The sequence below is a fragment of the Malus domestica genome, chromosome 14 (genome assembly GCF_042453785.1).
Source record: "Malus domestica chromosome 14, GDT2T_hap1".
NCBI lineage: Eukaryota > Viridiplantae > Streptophyta > Magnoliopsida > Rosales > Rosaceae > Malus > Malus domestica.
Genome location: NC_091674.1, coordinates 9,437,675 through 9,458,167, shown reverse-complemented (window position 1 = coordinate 9,458,167; position 20,493 = coordinate 9,437,675). Strand labels below are relative to the sequence as shown.

The window sequence follows — 20,493 nt, the reverse complement described above, 5'->3', positions numbered from 1 at the left end:
TCGGAGTGTATCACAATGTATCTTTAGTAAAATGCAACTTTTATTCCCAATATTCACGGTGGGTTTTGAACTGTCATTTTTTTTGGGTGCCCTTGTACTATCCTACGTGTTTTTTTAGTAAAACATCTATTATTCCTACAAAATATATACATAAACATAACTACTACATTACTCATTATTTTATATTAGAATAATACCATAATACAACGGATAGCTAAAGAGCTATCCAAAGAGAAATCTTAAAAAGACACTGCACAAAAGAATCTGGATCCAAAAGTAAAAAAAAACAAACAAAATTAAAAATAAAACACGCTTCTTCAATATTAACTTGAAAATACATACATGCCTTTTCGAAACAACTATTAGAGCAGAAACCAACCAATTACAATTGGTTTCAATTAAAACCTTCTCGAAAAAAATCACGTAAAACAAAATTTTGGGATATAAAAAAGGTTTTTGTTCTTTTTAACTAAAATAGGTTTTGAAATTGAATAATTTTTTATTTGGTCATTAAGATTTAAAATAAAAAATTGGGAATATTTTTGCTATTTTTTTTCTTAGTTAACCAAGATTTTTCACAAAATAAAGAAAATGATTGATGGTGGACAAACTCAAAAACCAATTCTATCAATTTCAAATTTTAAAAACCAAATTGAAAAGTTATGCCAATATTAAAGATCTCATTATTTTTTTAGCAAACTAGCAAACTATACTACACTTAGGGCTGGTTTGGTATTGCTGTGCTTTGAAAAAAAAGCTGCTGTGAGAATAAGCGGCTGTGCTGTGAGAATAAGAGGCTGTGAAATAAATCAGCAGAGTGTTTGGTAAACTTTTTTGTAAAAGTGCTTTTGGAAAAAAAAAGCAGTCTGATAGTGGGTCTTTTCATTAAAGGAGCACTGTAGTTCTGTGTGCTTTGAAAAAAAGCCAGTTTTCCAAAGCTACAAATTGCAGCTTCAGCTTTTTCCTTTGATTTCAGCTTATTCTCACAGCAGCTTCCAAAATAAGCCATTTTTTTTTAAGTTTACCAAACACCAAAAACACTCCCAGCTTTTTTTCATAGGAGCTTTTTTTAAAATCACCTCAACCCCAAACTGGGGCTTACAGTCCTAAAAAAAAAAAAAAAAAAGATCTGGACACAATAAGGCACGTGTTTTTTTTTTCACTCTCATTGTGACAAGCCCGGTTGTCTTAATTATTGTACCAGTATATATTTTTTATTCGGTTACAAAACAATTATTTTTGTTAACCAGTGAGGTAATTCATTATTTTTCCCCGCCAGCTGTCCCGTTGCCCAAAGAGGAGCAGAGCATTGCACAGTGACAAAAATGATAATTCATCCACCGGTTGCGCCGCCGAACATGGAAGGCGGTCCGCCGCCCGTGGTAGCACAGCCACCGGGTACGGACATGACTGATATATGCTTCAAGGACCAGCTATGGTTGAACTCGTATCCTCCTGGTCTTCGATTACTTCGCTATCTCTACGTTCTACGACTGGACTTGTAACAATGAACAGCTTCGTCAACGCTCTATTCACCCCCTCGTCCGAGATCAACTTGTGTAAGCAAAACCCCCTCCCCAATTTTTGGAAATGTTCTTCGATTTTTGCTTTTTGTACTGAATTTACTTAGCTAGGGTTTCTGAATTTTGTATGAAATTTCTTTTGATTAAGCGAGAATTTGAAGAAATATGAATCAATGGTATTGGTATGCTTGGAATAATCATTAAAAATAGGTGCTTTTTAATTTTATAAGCAGAATCATTCTAAATATTTTTTTTATAAGCATAATCGACTTGCTTTTTGTTTTTGGTTGGTATGGACTAATGAAACCTGACTGATTCGTGGTTAGCTTTCGGATCAATTTGATTAAATACAGATATTATACGGAACTAAATTTTCTTTTGGTAACCTTCGTGGGCATCATTGCGCTAGACGGGAATGCAGATTGTTCATATGGTTCTTTTGATTGACCCCAAATGTTTGGGACCTGGGGTTTTGGCACAGTTAATGATGGTTACATGTCCATTTTATAGGAAAATGTCGGGCACTGAATACTGGCTGAGTGAAGTTATGGAGCCACACCTTTTTGTTTTCCGCAAGCAACAGAGGGATGGTCCGGAGAAAGTTACACCGATGCTGACTTATTATGTCTTGGATGGTACAATTTACCAAGCACCACAACTTTGCAATGTTTTTGCCGCTCTAATTGTAAGTTTCTTCTTTGGGTTTGTTTGAACGAATTAGGACTTATCTGAATGGAGTTTGCCACATTATAATTATAAAAGAACTAGTAGCTTCAAGCCTTCAAGTAATTTCAAGTTTATGCTTAATTTTATTCTGATTGGACAGCAGTACAATCATGTGATGTGTTCCTAAGTGGTGGAATTAATAGGGATCTTTATTTCATTCTGATTGTTTGTCTACTCATGTTGCAGGCACGTGCACTCCATTATATATCTAAGGCTTTTACGACTGCTGCCTCAAAGCTGGAGAAGATTGGATACGGTATATTGATTTCCTTGTACTTTGTCCAATATCTTGATTATATAAGTATGATCTTAAACAAATGTTAATAAATCAGCTAGTGGGAAGGTTCTCAACAGTTTCTTTGCTGTTACAGTGATAGTTACTTATTTTTGTTGGTGCTCCATACAAGTTATATAGGAATGCTCTGCTCATATCAGTTATATTCATATTTACATCACATCAAAAACTTGAAAGATGAAAGCTCTAATGCTTTGCAGAACCATGATATATCCCAAACTCCGATGTTTCCCCAGTTTACATATAAAAGATGGTTGATTAGTTTAAATTTGTTTTGACGTGGCTATAGGGATTTGGGAGTAATTGGGGTTAGGCAAGTTCAATCACGATCCAATCACTACACTTTTCTCTTTTCCGATCATCACGGTCGTATATGTGAAGATGTCATGCAAGACAGAAAAATTCAAAATCAAAATCAAAGCTTTATTTGTCCGGTTTTTTTTTTAAAAAAAGGGGTGGAGTAGGGTTTGATGGCATGCTAAATCATGCAACCACCTCTTGCTGTTCAACCATTCTGTCAAGATCTACAAATCAGTATTTTAGATGTCAATTTATTTGTCTGTTACAGCATCACTTTTCTTTTGTTTCATGAGATATTTACTTTGATGAGCATGACAAACTTGGACGCTATGGGTGTACATGGGTCGGTTCAGGTCAGATTTGAAGCAATTCCAATCAAACCGACCTTTTGGAGTTGAAAGATCAAAAGACCAATGTCCAATCAAATTGCTGTAACAACTTGGCCAATCCAATCCAAGAATCATCAGATAACTTGGATTTGGTTCACGTGTGCTACTATGCAAGGATCATACTGCTCTCTGATCACAAAATTATCTTGGTTGAATTCATGAAATCATGCTTGTTTAAACATGGTGACATGTAGTATCATGCCTATAAAAGGATGGTAGGTGTATCATGTATGTAATGCTAAAACCTTAAGCATATAGTATATTTATTTAAAATATGAGAAGGCTCGTCACTGCTTGTCCTATTTCTGTATTAATTTCTTGTTTTTGTAGTGTCACCATGAGTTTAATGTTCATGGTTTCTAATTCGTTTAAATTTTGTGATGCTGTTGATTCAGAAAATGAGGCTGCAGCCTTCGAATCAAAGGTTACCAAAGAGACAATTGACTTCAAGGAAGTAAAGCGAGTGGACCTTATTCTTCAATCCTTACAGTGCAAGGTAACTATGATAGAACTGAAACATATCTTTTCCCATGCACCTATTTGAAGTGAATTATTGCATTGCACTTCTGGGTAAGAATGTTAGCTAACGTACCGGAGGATATTCTGGGAAGCTTGTAATTATTAACTGATCACAACCTATTACTAGGAGTAGGCCCTTATTATCCTACTGTTTATGCAGCTACCACCAGCCCCACCACCGCCACCATTTCCAGCAGGCTATGTTCCCGCCCCAACTGCAGAAGCAGAGAACAGCACTGAAACCCAACAAGCTGGAGAGACACAAAACCCTCAAATAGATCCCATCATTGATCAAGGCCCAGCTAAAAGAATGTAATTTTAGAGTACAACTACCATTTCTGCATCCAAGTGCCGACCATTTGCTTTCTTTCTCCTTGTCCCTAGCTGAGGATGAATTAGCACATTATCTCCACATGCTTCGAGGTATCATCTTCACTTCCCTTATCTGTTCCCCAGGCAGATATGGTAGCTTGAGGAAGCATAAGATGTTGAAAATGAGTACTCGAGAGCAAGGCTAGGTAAGTAATCAGGAAGGGGTTCTACGCAGTCGGTTCCAGAACCGAAGATTGATACCCATTGCTGGTTGATTGCTCTTTTTCTCATTGTCCCGCAGGTGAAAAACAACGACCAGGAGAAAGACAGGGAGAAAGCATGATATGAGATACTCTTGCTTTCAACCTTCATGATATGAAATACTTTTGCTTTTGATGGGTTGTTTGCAGAGGTATCCCAGGGAATAAGGAACATTGAGTGACTCGAGAGGCTTTGTTGAGAAGGCATTCTCGGAGATGAAGAAGGGTTATGTATGTCTGCCTTGCAATGGAAGGTGAAGGTCGACATTTATATGAATTAATAACCGGTACTATTCTTTCACTTTTGTCGGCAACCGTTGGATGATTTAATAGAAAACTTCACGTGCCTTCTACTTCATAAGAAATCTTCAACAGATTGTCCGTAATTTCCGCAAGGCTGAGTGTGCATGTGATAGGCGCTGACACATCTGGAAAAGCAAGTGCCTCTTCGACATCTAGAATCGGCGCTTCGACAAACTACCCGTGATTTCCGCAAAGCTGAGTGTGCATGTGACAGATGCTGCAGCACAAGGTGTTGGTGAGTGTTTGAAGGTTTGTTTGTATGGAGGAATGGATGTAAAGATTAATGGATGTGTTTAGATGAAGGTTGTATTGAAATAGGGATGAATGATCAAGCAAAAATTGAACTTAATTTATGTTACATACACTTCCTTTTATAGAGGAAGTGCATGGCAATGGAGGGGAACATGGAGTGATGTAGCAATTGAGTGCAATGATGCATGAAATCTGAAATGATGGAGGGAACAAGGAATGGTGTAGCAATTGAGTGCAATGATTCAATGTAATGATGTATGAATCTGAAACGATGGAGGGAACAAGGAATGGTGAGGCAATTGAGTGCAATGATTCAATGTAATGATGCATGAAATCTTATTGCTTTATAAGGCCTATGGACCTACAAACACACAAAAATAGCTTAAAATACATAATTAACTAAGAAATAACAACATAAATGCATGAGAACAAGCTAACTCAGTCGCATAAATATGCTCCTATCAAAGACCAATTGGCTGATCTTCACACCAAGTTTTTGTCTAAAAGTCGGTTTTCTTCTCTGTATTCCAAGCTTCCAATTGGAATTCTCTCTGATTCCTCATTGAGCTTGAAGGGGTGTATTAGGGAGAATGATATAGTTAGTGACAAACAGTTTGTTAAAGCTAAGTGTAGTTAGTTTTATTAGTACTTGTAATTAGTTAAGGTAGTTGAGGGTATTATTGTAACTAGCCTAAAGTAGCTAAGGCTATATATATTCACATCTGTGTAACTGAATTATCTCATTCAATACAATTGTAAATCTTACAGAGGAAGTTTTCTCTTACTATACCTAGAACTCATACAGAGAAAGATGACCTTGATGAGGAGATGGCACAAGAAATAGGTGCTGAAATACAAAATGAACATGATAATGCTCCTTATACACGAGATATATCCTCAAATGCTCAAAATTCTCATGTTAAGGGAGATACATGTCATGAGAGTGAACATTGAATTTGAGGAAGTCAAGTAGAGTCAAGAAACTAGCTATTTTAGCTGACTATGTCTATCTCCAAGAGGCAGAATTTGATATAGGTGACATAGATGATCCAGTTACCTATCAACAAGCAATTCAATGTCCTCATGTTGCATTATGGAAGAAAGCAATGGAGGAAGAGTTGGATTCCATGTCCAAGAATAAAGTCTGGACCCTTGTGAACTCTACTTTAAATGTCAAACCAATAGGTTGCAAGTGGGTTTACAAAACTAAAAGGGATGCTGCCGGGAGAATAAAGAGATACAAGGCTCGATTAGTAGCCAAAGGCTTCACTCAGAGAGAGGGGATTGATTACAATGACACGTTCTCACCAGTTTCTTCCAAAGACTCTATGAGGATCATCAGGGCTTTAACATCTCATTTTGATCTGGAATTACACCAGATGGATGTTAAAACTGCCTTTTTGAATGGCGATTTACAGGAAGACATATATATGATGCAACCTCCCGGATTTGTTGAAATGGGGAAATAGCATATGGTTTGCAAACTGAATAAGTCGATTTATGGTTTTAAACAGGCATCTAGGCAGTGGTTTCTCAAGTTCGATCAGGTAGTGACTGCTCATGGCTTTGTTGAGAACAAGATGGATGATTGCATCTATTTAAAACACAAAGGATCAAAGTTCATTTTTCTGGTTTTGTATGTTGATGACATTCTGCTTGCAAGTTCTGACATACAACTGCTTAAAGAAACCAAGGCTATTTTGAGCAAAAATTTTGAAATGAAAGATTTAGGGGAAGCACATTTTGTTCTGGGGATTGAAATAACAAGAGACAGAAAGAGAAAGCTTCTGGGACTGTCTCAAAAGGGATACATTAAAAAGGTGCTGAACTGATTTAATATGGAGAAATGCAATAAGGCAGATGTTCCAGTTAACAAAGGTGACAAGTTTTCTAAAGATCAATGTCCTAAGAATGAGAATGAGATTGAGTTGATGAAGATGAAGCCTTATGCATCATTAGTTGGAAGCACCATGTATGCTAACATTTGTACAAGGCCTGACTTAGCGTTCATTGTTGGAGTATTAGGCAGGTTTCAATCAAATCCAAGAGAATCTCATTGGGTGGCTGCGAAGAAAGTATTGAGATATATACAGAAAACAAAAGCTTATCAGTTAGTTTATGGCAGAGATGATAATTTGGAGTTGATTGGGTTTACAGATTCAGATCTTGTTGGGGATGTAGATGAGAGAAAATCAACTGGAGGTTATATCTTTATGTTAAATGGTGGTGCTATCTCCTGGAAGAGTGCTAAGCAAACAATAGTGTCTACTTCAACAATGGAGGCTGAATTTGTTGCATATTTTGAAGGGATGAAACAGGCAGTGTGGTTAAGAAATTTTGTTGCTGAGATGAAAATTGTTGACTCGGTTAAAAGGCCTTTAAAGATGTTATGTGACAATAATGCTGCTGTGTTTTTTCTCCAAGAACAATAAGAGAACTTTGGCTTCAAGACTAATGGATGTGAAGTTTCTTAAAGTTAGAGAAATGGTGAAGAAATGAGAGACATAAATTCTACATTTATCTACAGAGAAAATGATTGCAGATCCTCTTACTAAAGCTTTGCCAAACAATGTGTTTAAAGCACATGTTACTAGAATGGGAATTTTAGAAGCTTTTGACAAGTGGGAGTAATTGTGACCAGATTTGAGATGGCTTTGGAACTGCAGTGTTGCTTATGTTACTGTGGTAGGATATTTCCTGAGTTAAGTTAGTTATGGCATACTAATATCTTTTCTTAGTTAGTATTTCAGTTTGTTTTGGTTTTGATTTATCTGAATTCAATTTTTTCCGTATTGTGATTGATTGATTCAAATAGTTAGCATTGCAATAAAATAATTTGAGTTTGCTAGTAAATCAGTTTGTGATTTTACTGAAGTATACTTTGGAATTGTTTAGTATATTGTTCTTTTATGGATGGTTCTTGTCATTTAAGCTGAAATTTTAACTGTGATTGAGTTGAAATTGGTTTAAATGAGTAGGAGTAATGAATATTGGCACTACTGAGATTGTTTTCGTATAACTACAAAATGCAAAATTGGATATGTTGTGATTCTTGGATAAAGTCTGAGATTGTACAGATAGAGTCCTAGAGTTCCATATTTTGATATGCATAGGTAATGTTGTATGCGAGGTTAGGTGCTTTATTCTGGACTTAGTGATCACTTCCATGATTCATTTAGTTAATCATTGTGTCTTTCTACTCAAGTGGGAGAATGTTGGAATGTGAGTATAAAAACATGATTGTGGGTTAGCTGTTATATTGGATGAATTTTGAATGGAAAAGTCTTGATAAAGTGTTTGTGTAAATCCTATTTCTTGTAGGATTATGAGTGTTTTTAGTGTTCCTTTGGGAAAAGGTTTTTGATCCTTCTCGGATTGATCTTGTACACTCATTGTGTAAAATGGTTTTTGTTTTAGAGTTCAACACTAATTCTAATAGGAGAATGTGTTGGATTAATGCTGTATATAACCACAATCACTGCTCTTGCAAAGATACGGCTCATCTTGTATTGAATACCTATTGTTCAAAGAGCTCTCTGGTTTTGCTAAAGAGGAGAAGATTGTCTGGTGGTGAAGCTACTATGGCTTCTTCGAGTTCAAGTTCTGCAGGTATGTTTTTGACTGGTTTTATACTTAGGTTTATGGTTCTGTTGTTCACACTGATTGTTGGTAGTATTGGTGATTTTTGGCATATCTATGATCTGCGACATGGTTCTAACAGCCCGGTCAATATTTTCAAGCTTGTCTAGCATCTCCTGTTCTTGCGGTTTGTCATTTTTTATGAATCAACGGTTCAATAATTGTGTTAAGTAAAAGCACCGAAGTTGTAGGAAAAACCAGCACTTCTTCAGGAAGGTTCATTTATCAACAATCTCGGTGAGAGGGGTCAGACGCGAAGTTGTATGTACAACTGACCAACTCGAAATATGACCACAAAGTTTTATATACAGAGATTCATCGTATCCTGAGTTTGATTATTGTTCTCCTGAGGAATCGAGACAAACATGCACTGCAAAACAAGCATAATCCCGTTTCAGGCGCAACCGGATTCTTGCAAGTTACATTTTCACTCTGTTCTTGTAGTATAGTATGCAGTAGGCACAAAGGTCTGCACTCTCCAACATAACGTCGACATTGTCCCAACGAGAAACAGACGAGGCACGTAATCATACAACCAACACGCATATGCAGTTATACGCCAAAAGAAATCAAAATCCCGACGCTTGTGGGTGTGGGTGTGTGTTGGTGCTCTATTTTTAGTAGAGTATGTCAAGGAACACAGTACTAATGTTAAAAACACGCCTAATCTCGGCCTAGGTTTTGGACCGTGAAGATAGGCCATGCATTTATCACTCTTATCTTGTTTAGTTCACTTTTGAGCGCTTTGTTGAAACCAACTTACAGAGTGGGCGTTCATTAGATTGTTAATTTTAATCAACATGCGAAAGGCTAGCATTTTCTGGTCTCCTATAGTTGAATTTGATGATACGTATCATCAAGTATATTTTATACCATACAAGATCTTGGTGTGTTGTTTTCCTTTTCTTTGAACCAAATGTATGTTCTCTTTTTATGTTTCACATTTCTGGTTGTGTTGGAGCTGGTAAGAGTTTGATATTATTACTTAACCTAGCCTGTAGACCTGCCAGCATCCCGTTGCTGTGTCGTTAAAGAATCTAAGGAATGAAACGTAAATTGCAGATTTCGTTATCTTTCTCGGAGATGTCATCACAGCCAATAATATATTGATTGAAAATGCAAGCTTGTACCGGGATCAGGCAATTTCACCAAGAAGAGCCAGGGGCATTCCTTGTGCCAGTGTATTTGGAAACCATGATGATGCAGCATTTGTGTGGCCAATTGAATGGTTTTCATCCCCTGGAATTCCTGAAATTCGTTGCCGTGTTGCGAATGAGAAGTTTATCTACTATGTGATTGTGACCACAATCATGAATAATGTTGGCCCGCTGTATGAAAACACAGTTGCCTCCAACTTTCTAGTGAGAAAATTGGCAACGTTAGGGGTGAGAAATGGTGTTTGCAGCAGCAGTGGTTAAACCAAGGGGGAGAAAAGATCTTGTCGTGGGACAGGAGAGGAAGATAGAAACTGATATTTGATGTAATTTGGCTGGATGCCGTTTCCTTCTGTATTATTGATATATATATATATAGAGTTACAAGGAAGAGCTTGAGATTGAATCAAACTCATTTAAAAGCTAACTGATAATACAAGGTTAATTGCATAAATCTATAGTTACAAAATTCAAACACTAAGGTCCCTTCGATGAAACAGCATCTTTGACACGTCTCGAGTGTGGATGCAAATTTCTTCCTCCTCTATCTTGGACGATTTTGCACCTACAAAACAATTAACACCTTAGGTTAAGGCCAAGAGCCTCACGCGCCCACGATGAATGGGGGGGCTTTGGCCGAAGAACCTCCGATGCCAAACTTAGAATTTAGAGAGAAAGAGTGTTTAGAGAATTTTGGGATTTTTGCCAAAGTGTTGGAATTAGCTTTTTGGTGAGAATGGGAGTGTATTTATAGGGATAGGAGGTGGCTAGGGTTTTTAGGTTTAATTTAGGTTTAATTAGCCAATTTATTATGATAAATTTGCTAATTAAACATAAAGGGAATAAATGGATGGTTATAGAATCAATTAGCTAGCTTAATTGGGGTAGTAAAGTGGGAAAAGATAGGGAAGGTAGAAAGCTTAAGGGGATGGCCGGCCATGTGATGTTTTAGGGTTGAATTGGTTGTATTTTGTGGTTATTTGGATATAATGGATGGTTTAATTGAGAATTAATGGGTTAATTAGGCAATAAACCCATTAATTAGCCAATTTAACATAATTTAAAAGGAATGTGTTTGGGAATTACCTTGTAGAAAGGATTTGATGAGATGGACTTTGAATTGTTACCTATTTTGGGCACTTCTGTTTTGGTTGAAAGAGGGTTGCCTGCTGCTTGCGCGTAGGAACCTCGTTGTACTGCAAGGGTATTTTTTTCCTTTTTGTCCAAAAAACCCACGTATCGCCTTGTGAATATTTTTGGCTCCACATTGAGGATGTGCCGTGGGCTGTTAAATGTATTCCTGTTGGGATTTGGGGTTATGGAATGAACTGGTTGAGTGATCCCTCAGGAAAATAAACTAGATCGGCATCCGTTCCAAAGAAATATAACAGAAACATTGCTTTAAACTAATTGAAGGAGCTCAGGAATAAAAACCAATACACCCCCCATTTCAGAGGTGATGGTTTTCAGAGAGTACAGAAGCAACTTGTGCCTCAAGGAATTAGTGTTTAGGTTTTAAATTCTCCTTTCAAATCCCAGTTGGCTAAGGTGTTTGGTAATCCCGGAGTTACAACGAAACCAAGATTTGAGTTGTGTTGGTGGTTTTGGTCGAACCACTTTAACTACTTTTTCTCTTTGATTTTTAATAACTTGAGCTGTTATGGTGTTCGTTGAAACACTATCGTTTACTTTCGATACAAGTGTTTGCACGCTTGGGAAGGCGATATTTGTCCGTTCTAATGACTTGCGTTGCGTTGATTTATCCTCTCTAGCTTATTGTGCCTGCCATATGTAAATGCTACCTGTCTTATGCTTATTCTGTAAAATAATACAGCAGTACAATTATCGTAGCAACCAACTAATTTTCCTCACTGTTCTAAACCACCTAGTACCGCTTAGGCGCTAAGAAGCTGACCACTGCTCCAGTTAATCCCTATGCGTTTGAAAATTAAGAAAGTGCGCTTAGGCATAAACTTGCCTAGGTCGCGACTCACTTCGACATAAAATTGAAAACTTTCTTTTTGCATTTAATTTTTTCAATAAAATGTATGAGGGTTGTTGAATATTTGGATGAACACTCATTATATGCTTGTTCCCATGTTTTCAATATGTTCTAATACTTAGTTCTCACTCACCCCTTGTTAAATTTTGTCCTTTGATCTGCTTCAATTCATCTGATCCAATGACCGGAAGTTATAATGGTGTGTGAGAAGTAAAAAGGGGTGTGGATATCACACCCCTATAATCTGTGTCATTTTATTTTGCACTTTATGTATATAATCATGTGTTTTTTAATTATAAATAGGCACTTATTTATACAGTATATAATAAGTTTACTTAATCCGCCTGGCAAATAAGCACTTAGTTATACAATATATAATAAGTTTACTTAATCTGCCTGATCCATCTAGGCCCCGCCTAGCTGCCTAGGCACTAGGCACTCGACTAGTGCCTAACATCTTTTAGAACTTTGCTTTCGTATTCAAACTCACATACACCCCCTCCCTATTCTATGTCAATTTCATTAGGTGTTGAAGTGTTGAAGTGTATTTTGGCCTCTAGAGTCAGCTATCATGTTCTCTAAGGATAGCTATAGGCACTAGAGTAATTAGTCTTCTTTCCTTGATTTAAGGGATGTGATTGACTGGTCAGCTATCATGTTCTCAAGGGATAGCTCTAGGTACTAGAGTAATTAGTCTTCTTTCCTTGATTTAAGGGATGTGATTGATTGGTGAGCTACCATGTTCTCTAGGGATAGCTCTAGGCACTAGAGTAATTAGTTTTCTTTCTTATCTCTCTACCATGTTCTCTAGGGATAGCTCTAGGCACTAGAGTAATTAGTTTTCTTTCCTATCTCTTTCTTCCCCCTCTTTCTTCTCATATATAGTTGGACCCCTTGTACATTAAACTCATGAAATACATTACAAATTAAAGCCATAATTTCTATATGGTATCAGAGCAGGTTCTTTTGTAACCTATCTCTGCCATTCTTGCTGCTGCGAATTTTTTCTTTCAAAGTCTAAGTCATGGCTGAAGAAAGTTCTGTGAACCATGATGAGGAAACCCAGCATAGTCTCTCTCCAAACTTCTCGGACGTTGAGGTTAACACCAATCAATGTTTATGTTCAGGTCTCTTAAATGAGTTCAATTATCTTCCTTGGTCCCGAGTTGTTTCACTAGCTCTTGGAGGCAAAGGGAAGTTAGGGTTTGTAAATAGAAGTGTGGAAGCTCCAGACTGTTCTTCCTCTACATACGATGCATGGCTCTGCAAAGATCAACTTATCATGTCATTGCTGCTCAACACATTGGAGAAACATGTTGCTGAAATTTTTAGCTACTCCAATTCCGCACATGATCTTTGGAAAGCTTTCCAGGATATGTATGGAAATCAAAACAACTATGCGCGGGTTTTCCAATTAAAGAAGGACATTGTCAGTGTTCAACAAGAAGGGAAAGCATTTGTTCAACACCTTGGGAGTCTCAGAGCCATGTGGAATGAGTTGGATCCTACCATTCTCTTAAAACGAGCTGAGGAAGACAAAATTTGTCAACTGTTAAGTAGTTTGAGCTCTGAGTACGAGGACCTAAGGAGTCACATCTTGATGAGTCAAGACCTACCTACCTTCAACAATGTTTGTGCAACTATCCAATGAGAAGAAGCAAGGAAGAAGGTTATGAATGCTGATCACAGCCCCAGATTGACTGAGACTTGGGCATATGCATTAAATTACAAGAATTTAGAAGCCAAGGTATACAAGGGAAGAAACACACATCTAAAATGCAAATATTGCAATAGTGTTGGTCATATGGAAGACAAGTGTTGGGAACTTCATCCTGAACTCAAGCCAAAGTTCACCAAAGATAGAAAGATGATACCAAGGTCCTCACAACAATTTCAACCTCATTTCAAGGCACAACTTGCTAATGCTCACCCTCCTACTATTTCACAAGGATCCATGGAGTTCACTGCCAATCCATTGTTATTGATCAATGAATTTGCAGCTTACCTACAAAGTAAGGGACACAGAGGAGGCTCACATGGTCAAGGCAATGAAGAGAGTAGTCACACAGCTATGTTGGGACAATTTGCCGGCTTTCTTGCTGGAAATGAGAAAGTTCCAAAGGGAGAAGCATCAGGTATACTCAAAGCCTTCACTACTGCCCTATTAACTAGTACTGAAACTGATTGTTGGATAATTGATTTAGGTGCCACAGATCATATGACAAACAAAGTTATAAATTTACATCATTTTAAAAAAAATTCAAGTCCCTCGCATGTGTCTGTTGCAAATGGAAAAAATGTCTTAGTTTTGGGAAAAGGAGAAATAAACTTACTCTCTCAAATAAATACCTTCCACTGCCCTCTATGTACCAACCTTTCCTTTCCAACTTTTGTCAATTGGAAAGATCACCAACACTCTAAACTGCCGTGCTATTTTCTCACCAAATAATGTGATGTTTCAGGATGTTCTCACCATGAAGATGATTGGTCAAGGGGTCTTCATAAATGGACTTTACTACCTGTGCAAGAATGCCTATTTCACTCAGGCTCTTCAAGCTCAATCGAAGTCCATAGATGAAAACCAACTTTGGCATAGGAGATTAGCTCACCCCCTCTGAAGTTGTCTTGTCTAAACTATTTCCAAATTTTTGTAACCCTTATCCTACTTGTGATACTTGTCAAATTTCTAAGTTTACTAGGTTACCTTTTGGTAATTCAATGTCTAGGACAAGTAAACCTTTTGAAATGGTACACACCGATGTATGGGGACTTGCAATTGAATCAATGGAAGGGTTTAAGTACTTTGTTCTATTTGTTGATGATTTCTCTCGAACAAGTTTCCTATATCTTATGAAATCAAAGAGTGAAGTTCCAACCATTTTCAAAGATTTTCACATGCATGTTAAAACACAATTTCAATCAAACATTAAGGTTTTAAGGTCAGATAATGGCACTGAATTTCTATCCAACAACATGCTTCAATACATAAGTTCTCAGGGTATCATACATCAAACCAGCTATGTAGGGACTCTTCAACAAAATGAAGTAGCCGAGAGGAAAAATAGAGATCTCTTGGAGAAGACTCGTGCTCTCATGATTCACATGCATGTTCCAAAGAAATTTTGGTCGTTTGCCTTACTGCCACTTTTCTCATCAATCGACTTCCAAGTCGTGTGCTAGGGTTTAAATCTCCCTATAAAGTTCTTAAGGGGAGGAAAATAGATTTGACATACCTCAAGGTGTTTGGTTGTGTTTGTTTTGTTCACATCCAAACCTTGAACCGTGACAAACTAGATGCCAGGGCAACCAAGTGTGTGTTTATGGGATACTCAGCCACCCAAAAGGGATACAAGTGTTTCAATCCGGTCACTAAGAAGTGCACAATTTCAAGAGATGTGAAGTTCGAAGAAGACTGTCCCTATTTTACAAGTCAGGGGGGGATTTAGTTGATATGTTCCCACTCCCTCAAAACTTTAATCATCCGATGTTGGAAGAAAGATCAGTCACTGTGAGTCCAGATAGTGAAGAGGTACAAACTGACCAAATTATTGCCAGTGAGAGTGAAGAAGAACCTTACTCTGATCATTCTCAGTCCACTACAGAGTCTCAGGTGATTAAGAGAAACCCTCCTCGAATCAGAAAACCTCTAGCTAAGTTGCAAGACTATGTTACATATGTCTCACGGCATCCTATCACTGAATGTATCAACTTTAGTAAGTTTTCAACATCTCATGCTGCATTTCTTAGTGAAATTGATAAGCACTGTGAACCAAGAAGCTTTCAAGAAGCTTCTCTTCTCCCACAATGGAAACAAGCCATGACAGAAGTGCTTCGTGCACTAGAAGAGAATCATACCTGGAGTCTAGTTCAACTACCACCAGGAAAAAAGGCTGTTGGAAGTCGTTAGATCTACAAGACAAAATTCAAAGCTGATGGATCTATCGAGATACACAAGGCTAGACTTGTTGCTCGAGGTTTCACCCAAACCTTTGGAGTAGATTATAAGGAAACATTTGCACCGGTGGCCAAGATGAACTCAGTCAGGGTTTTACTTTCAGTTGCAATCAATTGTGGGTGGTCACTCTACCAAATGGACATGAAGAATGCTTTCCTTCACGGAGAGTTGTAGGAAGAAGTGTATATGCAACCTCCTCCAGGCTATGATGGTATCAAATGCAACATGGTTTGCAAATTGCACAAGGCAATATACAGATTGAAACAATCACCAAGAGCTTGGTATGCCAAGCTCAGTTCTGTTCTAGAAAAGGCTGGATTCATGCGAAGTAATGTTGATTCTTCGTTATTTGTGAGAACTGGCACTAGTGGGAAGTGGGTGGTTCTTATTTACGTTGATGATCTTATCATCATTGGAGATAGTACTGTGGAGAGGCACTAAAACTCTTACTACATCAAACTTTCGTTATCAAAGATTTGGGGAGGTTAAAGTATTTTTTGGGGATCAAAATGGCAACATCTTCAAAATGACTGTTTCTACGTCAACGAAAATATGTATTGGACCTTTTTCAAGAAGCAAAAATGCTTGATTGAAAAACTACTATCACTCCCGTTGATTGTAAACTGAACCTCAACATAGATGGAGAAGCCATGCATGATGTAACCTACTATCAACGATTAGTAGGCAAGCTCATATACCTCACCATCACTCGTCCAGATATCACTTATGCAGTGAGCTTGGCTAGCCAATTTATGCACTCTCCCACTGTTGATCACCTTAACATTGTTAAGAGAATCCTTCGTTATCTCAAGGGTTTAATAGGGCAAGGAATTACAATGCACAACAATCAATCCACTGTCATTAGTGGCTACACAGATGCAGACTGGGCAAGTAATGCAATTGATAGGAAATCAACCACAGGCTATTGTACATTTGTTGGTGGAAACATTGTCACATGGAAGAGCAAGAAACAACAAGTAATTGATCGTTCCAGCGCAGAGTCTGAGTATCGAGCCATGGCAGCCACTGCTTGTGAACTCATTTGGCTTAAAGGGCTTCTTTTAGACTTAGGGTTTTCTAGTTCTACTCCATGTCACTTATGTGTGATAATCAGGCAGCCATGCATATTGCTGCCAACCCTGTGTTCCATGAAAGAACCAAACATATTGAAGTGGATTGTCATTTCATCAGAGCTCAAGTTCAAACTCAAATCATCCGGACCATGTTCACACGAAGCCATGATCAATTGGCAGATCTCTTTACAAAGGCATTGGCATCCACTCAGTTCCATCGATTATTAGGCAAGCTTGGCTTAGTTAACCTCCTCGATCCAGCTTGAGGGGGAGTGTTGAAGTGTTGAAGTGTTGAAGTGTATTTTGGCCTCTAGAGTCAGCTACCATGTTCTCTAAGGATAGCTATAGGCACTAGAGTAATTAGTCTTCTTTTCTTGATTTAAGGGATGTGATTGATTGGTGAGCTACCATGTTCTCTAGGGATAGGCACTAGAGTAATTAGTCTTCTTTCCTTGATTTAAGGGATGTGATTGATTGGTGAGCTACCATGTTCTCTAGGGATAGCTCTAGGCACTAGAGTAATTAGTTTTCTTTCCTATCTTTCTACCATGTAATCTAGGGATAGCTCTAGGCACTAGAGTAATTAGTTTTCTTTCCTATCTCTCTTTCTTCCCCCTCTTTCTTCTCATATATAGTTGGACCCCTTGTACATTAAACTCATGAAATACATTACAAATTAAAGCCATAATTTCTATATTAGGAAACTTATGTTACGTTAATAGATTATTAGTAATAGAAGCATATCATATTGTTGAAGTGTTGAAGTGTATTTTGGCCTCTAGAGTTAGCTACCATGTTCTCTAGGGATAGCTATAGGCACTAGAGTAATTAGTCTTCTTTCCTATCTCTCTTTCTTCCTGCTCTTTCTTCTCATATATAGCTGGATCCCTTGTACATTAAACTTATGAAATACATTACAAATTAAAGCCATAATTTCTATATTAGGAAACGTATGTTTCGTTTATCAATTATTAGTTATAGAAGCATATCATATTGCTGTTTCCTAAAGTCAATGTTCTGTATCTATTCTGAATTTCAGACAAACTCAGTTGCGATCCTTCCAATTGACAATCGTACATTGCGAAAGCATGAAAATTGCAATCTTCTTGCAGTCTTCCTGAAGTTAATGTTCTGTATCTTTCTCCATCTTGTCTTAGCTCCCCCCTTAGGTTTTGTTTATATGCTAGTATATCTAAATGCTTATTTTCCTTCCCGCCTGCAGTACTCTATCTAAATCAAGTCACACAACTTATAGAATGGAGAAACTATAGATGATGGTACTTGATCAGTGTATGTAAAACTTTTATGTTAAATTGATTAAATTTTCTTTGGGGTTGTGGTAGGCAATATTTGTACGACGCAGCCATGGATTACCCTGGTGTTGCCCCTACGAAAAACTGTGGGTAGGTTATGCTAGGCATACCAGTTATCGCGGGTATGGAAACTAGGACAGACGAGCTAGAATTGTGGAAATCAACTATCAGCCTTTCTCTGTTAAATCTTGGATAAGAATGGAGAATGGGAATGTAAATAGTGAAGTTGTATTGAGTCCTCGAAAACTATTCCCTTCTAATTTTAAGTGCTACTACCAACAGAAAGAGTAAAATAATGAAAAAATAATACCCGATATTTGCAAAAAACCGTATTTGTATGTCTCTGTATATAAACTGTATTAATCTTTTTCTGTTTATATATGTTTCAATGCTTCAAAGTGTATTATTTTTCCTTTTGTGTTTTTCATTTTCAGTATTTTTGCAGTAAAAAAATGCAGCCTTTTGGAAAGCAAAGAATTAGTGGACCACTTACATAATTGGTTCACATGTACAAAAATATTTAAATCAATTAGCCAAAAAGTTTAGTTTTAAAAAAACAACATAAAGAAAGATAAAGAAAAAAAGGTTGCTTAAATATATTGTTGGTTCTCTTATTTCTTTTCTGTCCCTTAACCTGAAAGCATAAAGCAAATGCTCAGCCGCTCCCAATACTGCTTGGTTAAGATTATATTAACGTGCCACTTAGAAGTTTGAATATTCACGAATGAAGAAATGCATGCATCAATATTGTTGGCAAATGCAGGCTGTGCATGCATGTAGCTATTATGACATGCTTCATTCTTTTCTCCTTTTAGGTAACTGATTAAGAGATAATATAATACACTGCTCTAAATAACTCAGAAATTATGAAAACGATGAATTCGAACTTTAGTGTAGACAATAATACACTGCTCTAAATAACTCGGAACTGTGGTTTTGTCATTCAAGGTTTCAGACAACGGGTTTTGCCTAACTACTCTTTTTCGACGAACTTTCGTCGTCTAAAGCCTTCAACAACGAAAGTAGCGTATAGCCGACGGGAATTATCTGTCTGATGAGGTGTTTTTTTTTTTTTTTTTTTTTGTAGTGCATATTCAATTGAATATTTTCATGCTTACATGGGTCAACCTCCTAAAACTGATGATTAGTTTGACTCATGTTTCCAAATCTTATCATGTATATAAAACAGCTTCTTTAAAGGATACATAAATAAAGATATCTTTAGCAGCGGTTCGATTTTAATATGGGCTACTTATCTTTTCTCTAAAGCAACAGTCGGCAAGAATAAAATAGGGGAAATGAAATATCAGTGATGAGAAATTTGCTCCATTTTATTAGTAGTACTATTTGTGTTTCAATCAATATATCGAGGCAATCAATAATCTAACACATTGCGAAGTAAAATGAAAAGAAAATTTCAGTTTTAAAAGTGAACTTCTAAAAAAAGTGTTTTAGTTAATAATCTAGTCTATATCAATTTCTTAAAAAAGTCTTAAGTTCGTTTATTTTATGAATTTGAACAACATTAATAAAATTCTCACTAACTGCATAGCTGTTTTTATATGATAAAATAGATGTTGAGAAAATAGCCACTATGTTTCAAAAACTCATACTTTTCCTTTTTCAGTTTTATCTAGAAAAAGTGTCATTTTATTTTTTTATTAGGACAACTCATTGGAGCCCAATCTAAGCAAAAGTTGCAAAAAATTCTGCATTGATAAAAGTCTTAAATCATGGAAAACTGAACAGCTCAAAAGCTACTTTGGTGTCACTTTTGCCCGGGTCACACTTGGGAGGATTAGGATTGTGACGAAAGTTCTTATTTGACAAGTCAAAACTCCCTCACATATAGTGTCACATTACATGCAGAATTAAAGGGAAGGGAGGGGGACCGATCCTTTTAATTATAGACTTTATAGGTGCAATTTGTATATCATTGTTGTGAAAATACTTAATCCATTCTTCCGACCAAAGTTTTGTAAAAATTGATAATAAACCCTTTCAAAAGTTGATATGAAGTGTTTTTTCTAATATACAAAAAATGTCTACACAATCAAGTCCTTCAAATTAGTTTAAATGGTGAAAGAAGATAGTATAATGAGTTAAACTAGTAGTTTAGAATAGGCCAAGCGTTGGATACTTACATTTTATTACGTGCATGGTGCATCATTGGTAACAGCTTTATCACAAAATGCTTAGTGTAACTACAAGCAAATCCGCTCAATATGTCATATTTTGTTCTGTCGATTTTCTAACGCATAATTCATGTATTTTTTTACCATATCAATGCCACTCAAGCTTGAGAACAGATTCTTAGCTAGGTTTGCCACTATATTATCTGGGAATGCAAGAGATAAATAGAGGGTTACGTAATATGTTAAAAACTTTAAAAGTGGTCGAGGAATTCATGCAATATATAGTATCCACTATCCAGGTTGTACTTATAAGTGGACCAAACCAAAACCATCATTATTTTCC

The 20,493-nt window shown here is 36.9% G+C and overlaps 2 protein-coding genes and 1 pseudogene across 2 annotated transcripts; all 3 read left to right on the top strand.

Annotated features, from left to right (window-relative positions):
* The first annotated feature begins 1,241 nt into the window (after positions 1-1,241).
* Positions 1,242-5,229, top strand: LOC139191442 (mediator of RNA polymerase II transcription subunit 6-like; annotated as a pseudogene).
* Positions 5,230-6,717: 1,488 nt separating this feature from the next.
* LOC139191143 (secreted RxLR effector protein 161-like) lies at positions 6,718-7,311 on the top strand. Its single transcript, XM_070811703.1, has one exon. The coding sequence runs from the start codon at positions 6,718-6,720 to the stop codon at positions 7,309-7,311; it is 594 nt and encodes a 197-aa protein (XP_070667804.1).
* A 5,387-nt stretch (positions 7,312-12,698) lies between these two features.
* LOC139191142 (uncharacterized) lies at positions 12,699-14,292 on the top strand. The gene is made up of 3 exons (XM_070811702.1): positions 12,699-13,304; positions 13,675-13,809; positions 14,137-14,292. The coding sequence occupies exons 1-3, from the start codon at positions 12,699-12,701 to the stop codon at positions 14,290-14,292; spliced, it is 897 nt and encodes a 298-aa protein (XP_070667803.1).
* The last annotated feature ends 6,201 nt before the right edge of the window (positions 14,293-20,493 follow it).

Coding starts and splice junctions, on each gene's coding strand:
- LOC139191143 (XM_070811703.1), top strand. CDS start 6,718: ATGGAGAAATGCAATAAGGCAGATGTTCCAGTTAACAAAGGTGACAAG.
- LOC139191142 (XM_070811702.1), top strand. CDS start 12,699: ATGGCTGAAGAAAGTTCTGTGAACCATGATGAGGAAACCCAGCATAGT. Junction 13,305..13,674: donor ACCTACCTACCTTCAACAAT/GTTTGTGCAACT, acceptor ATGAATTTGCAG/CTTACCTACAAAGTAAGGGA. Junction 13,810..14,136: donor TCCAAAGGGAGAAGCATCAG/GTATACTCAAAG, acceptor GTGATGTTTCAG/GATGTTCTCACCATGAAGAT.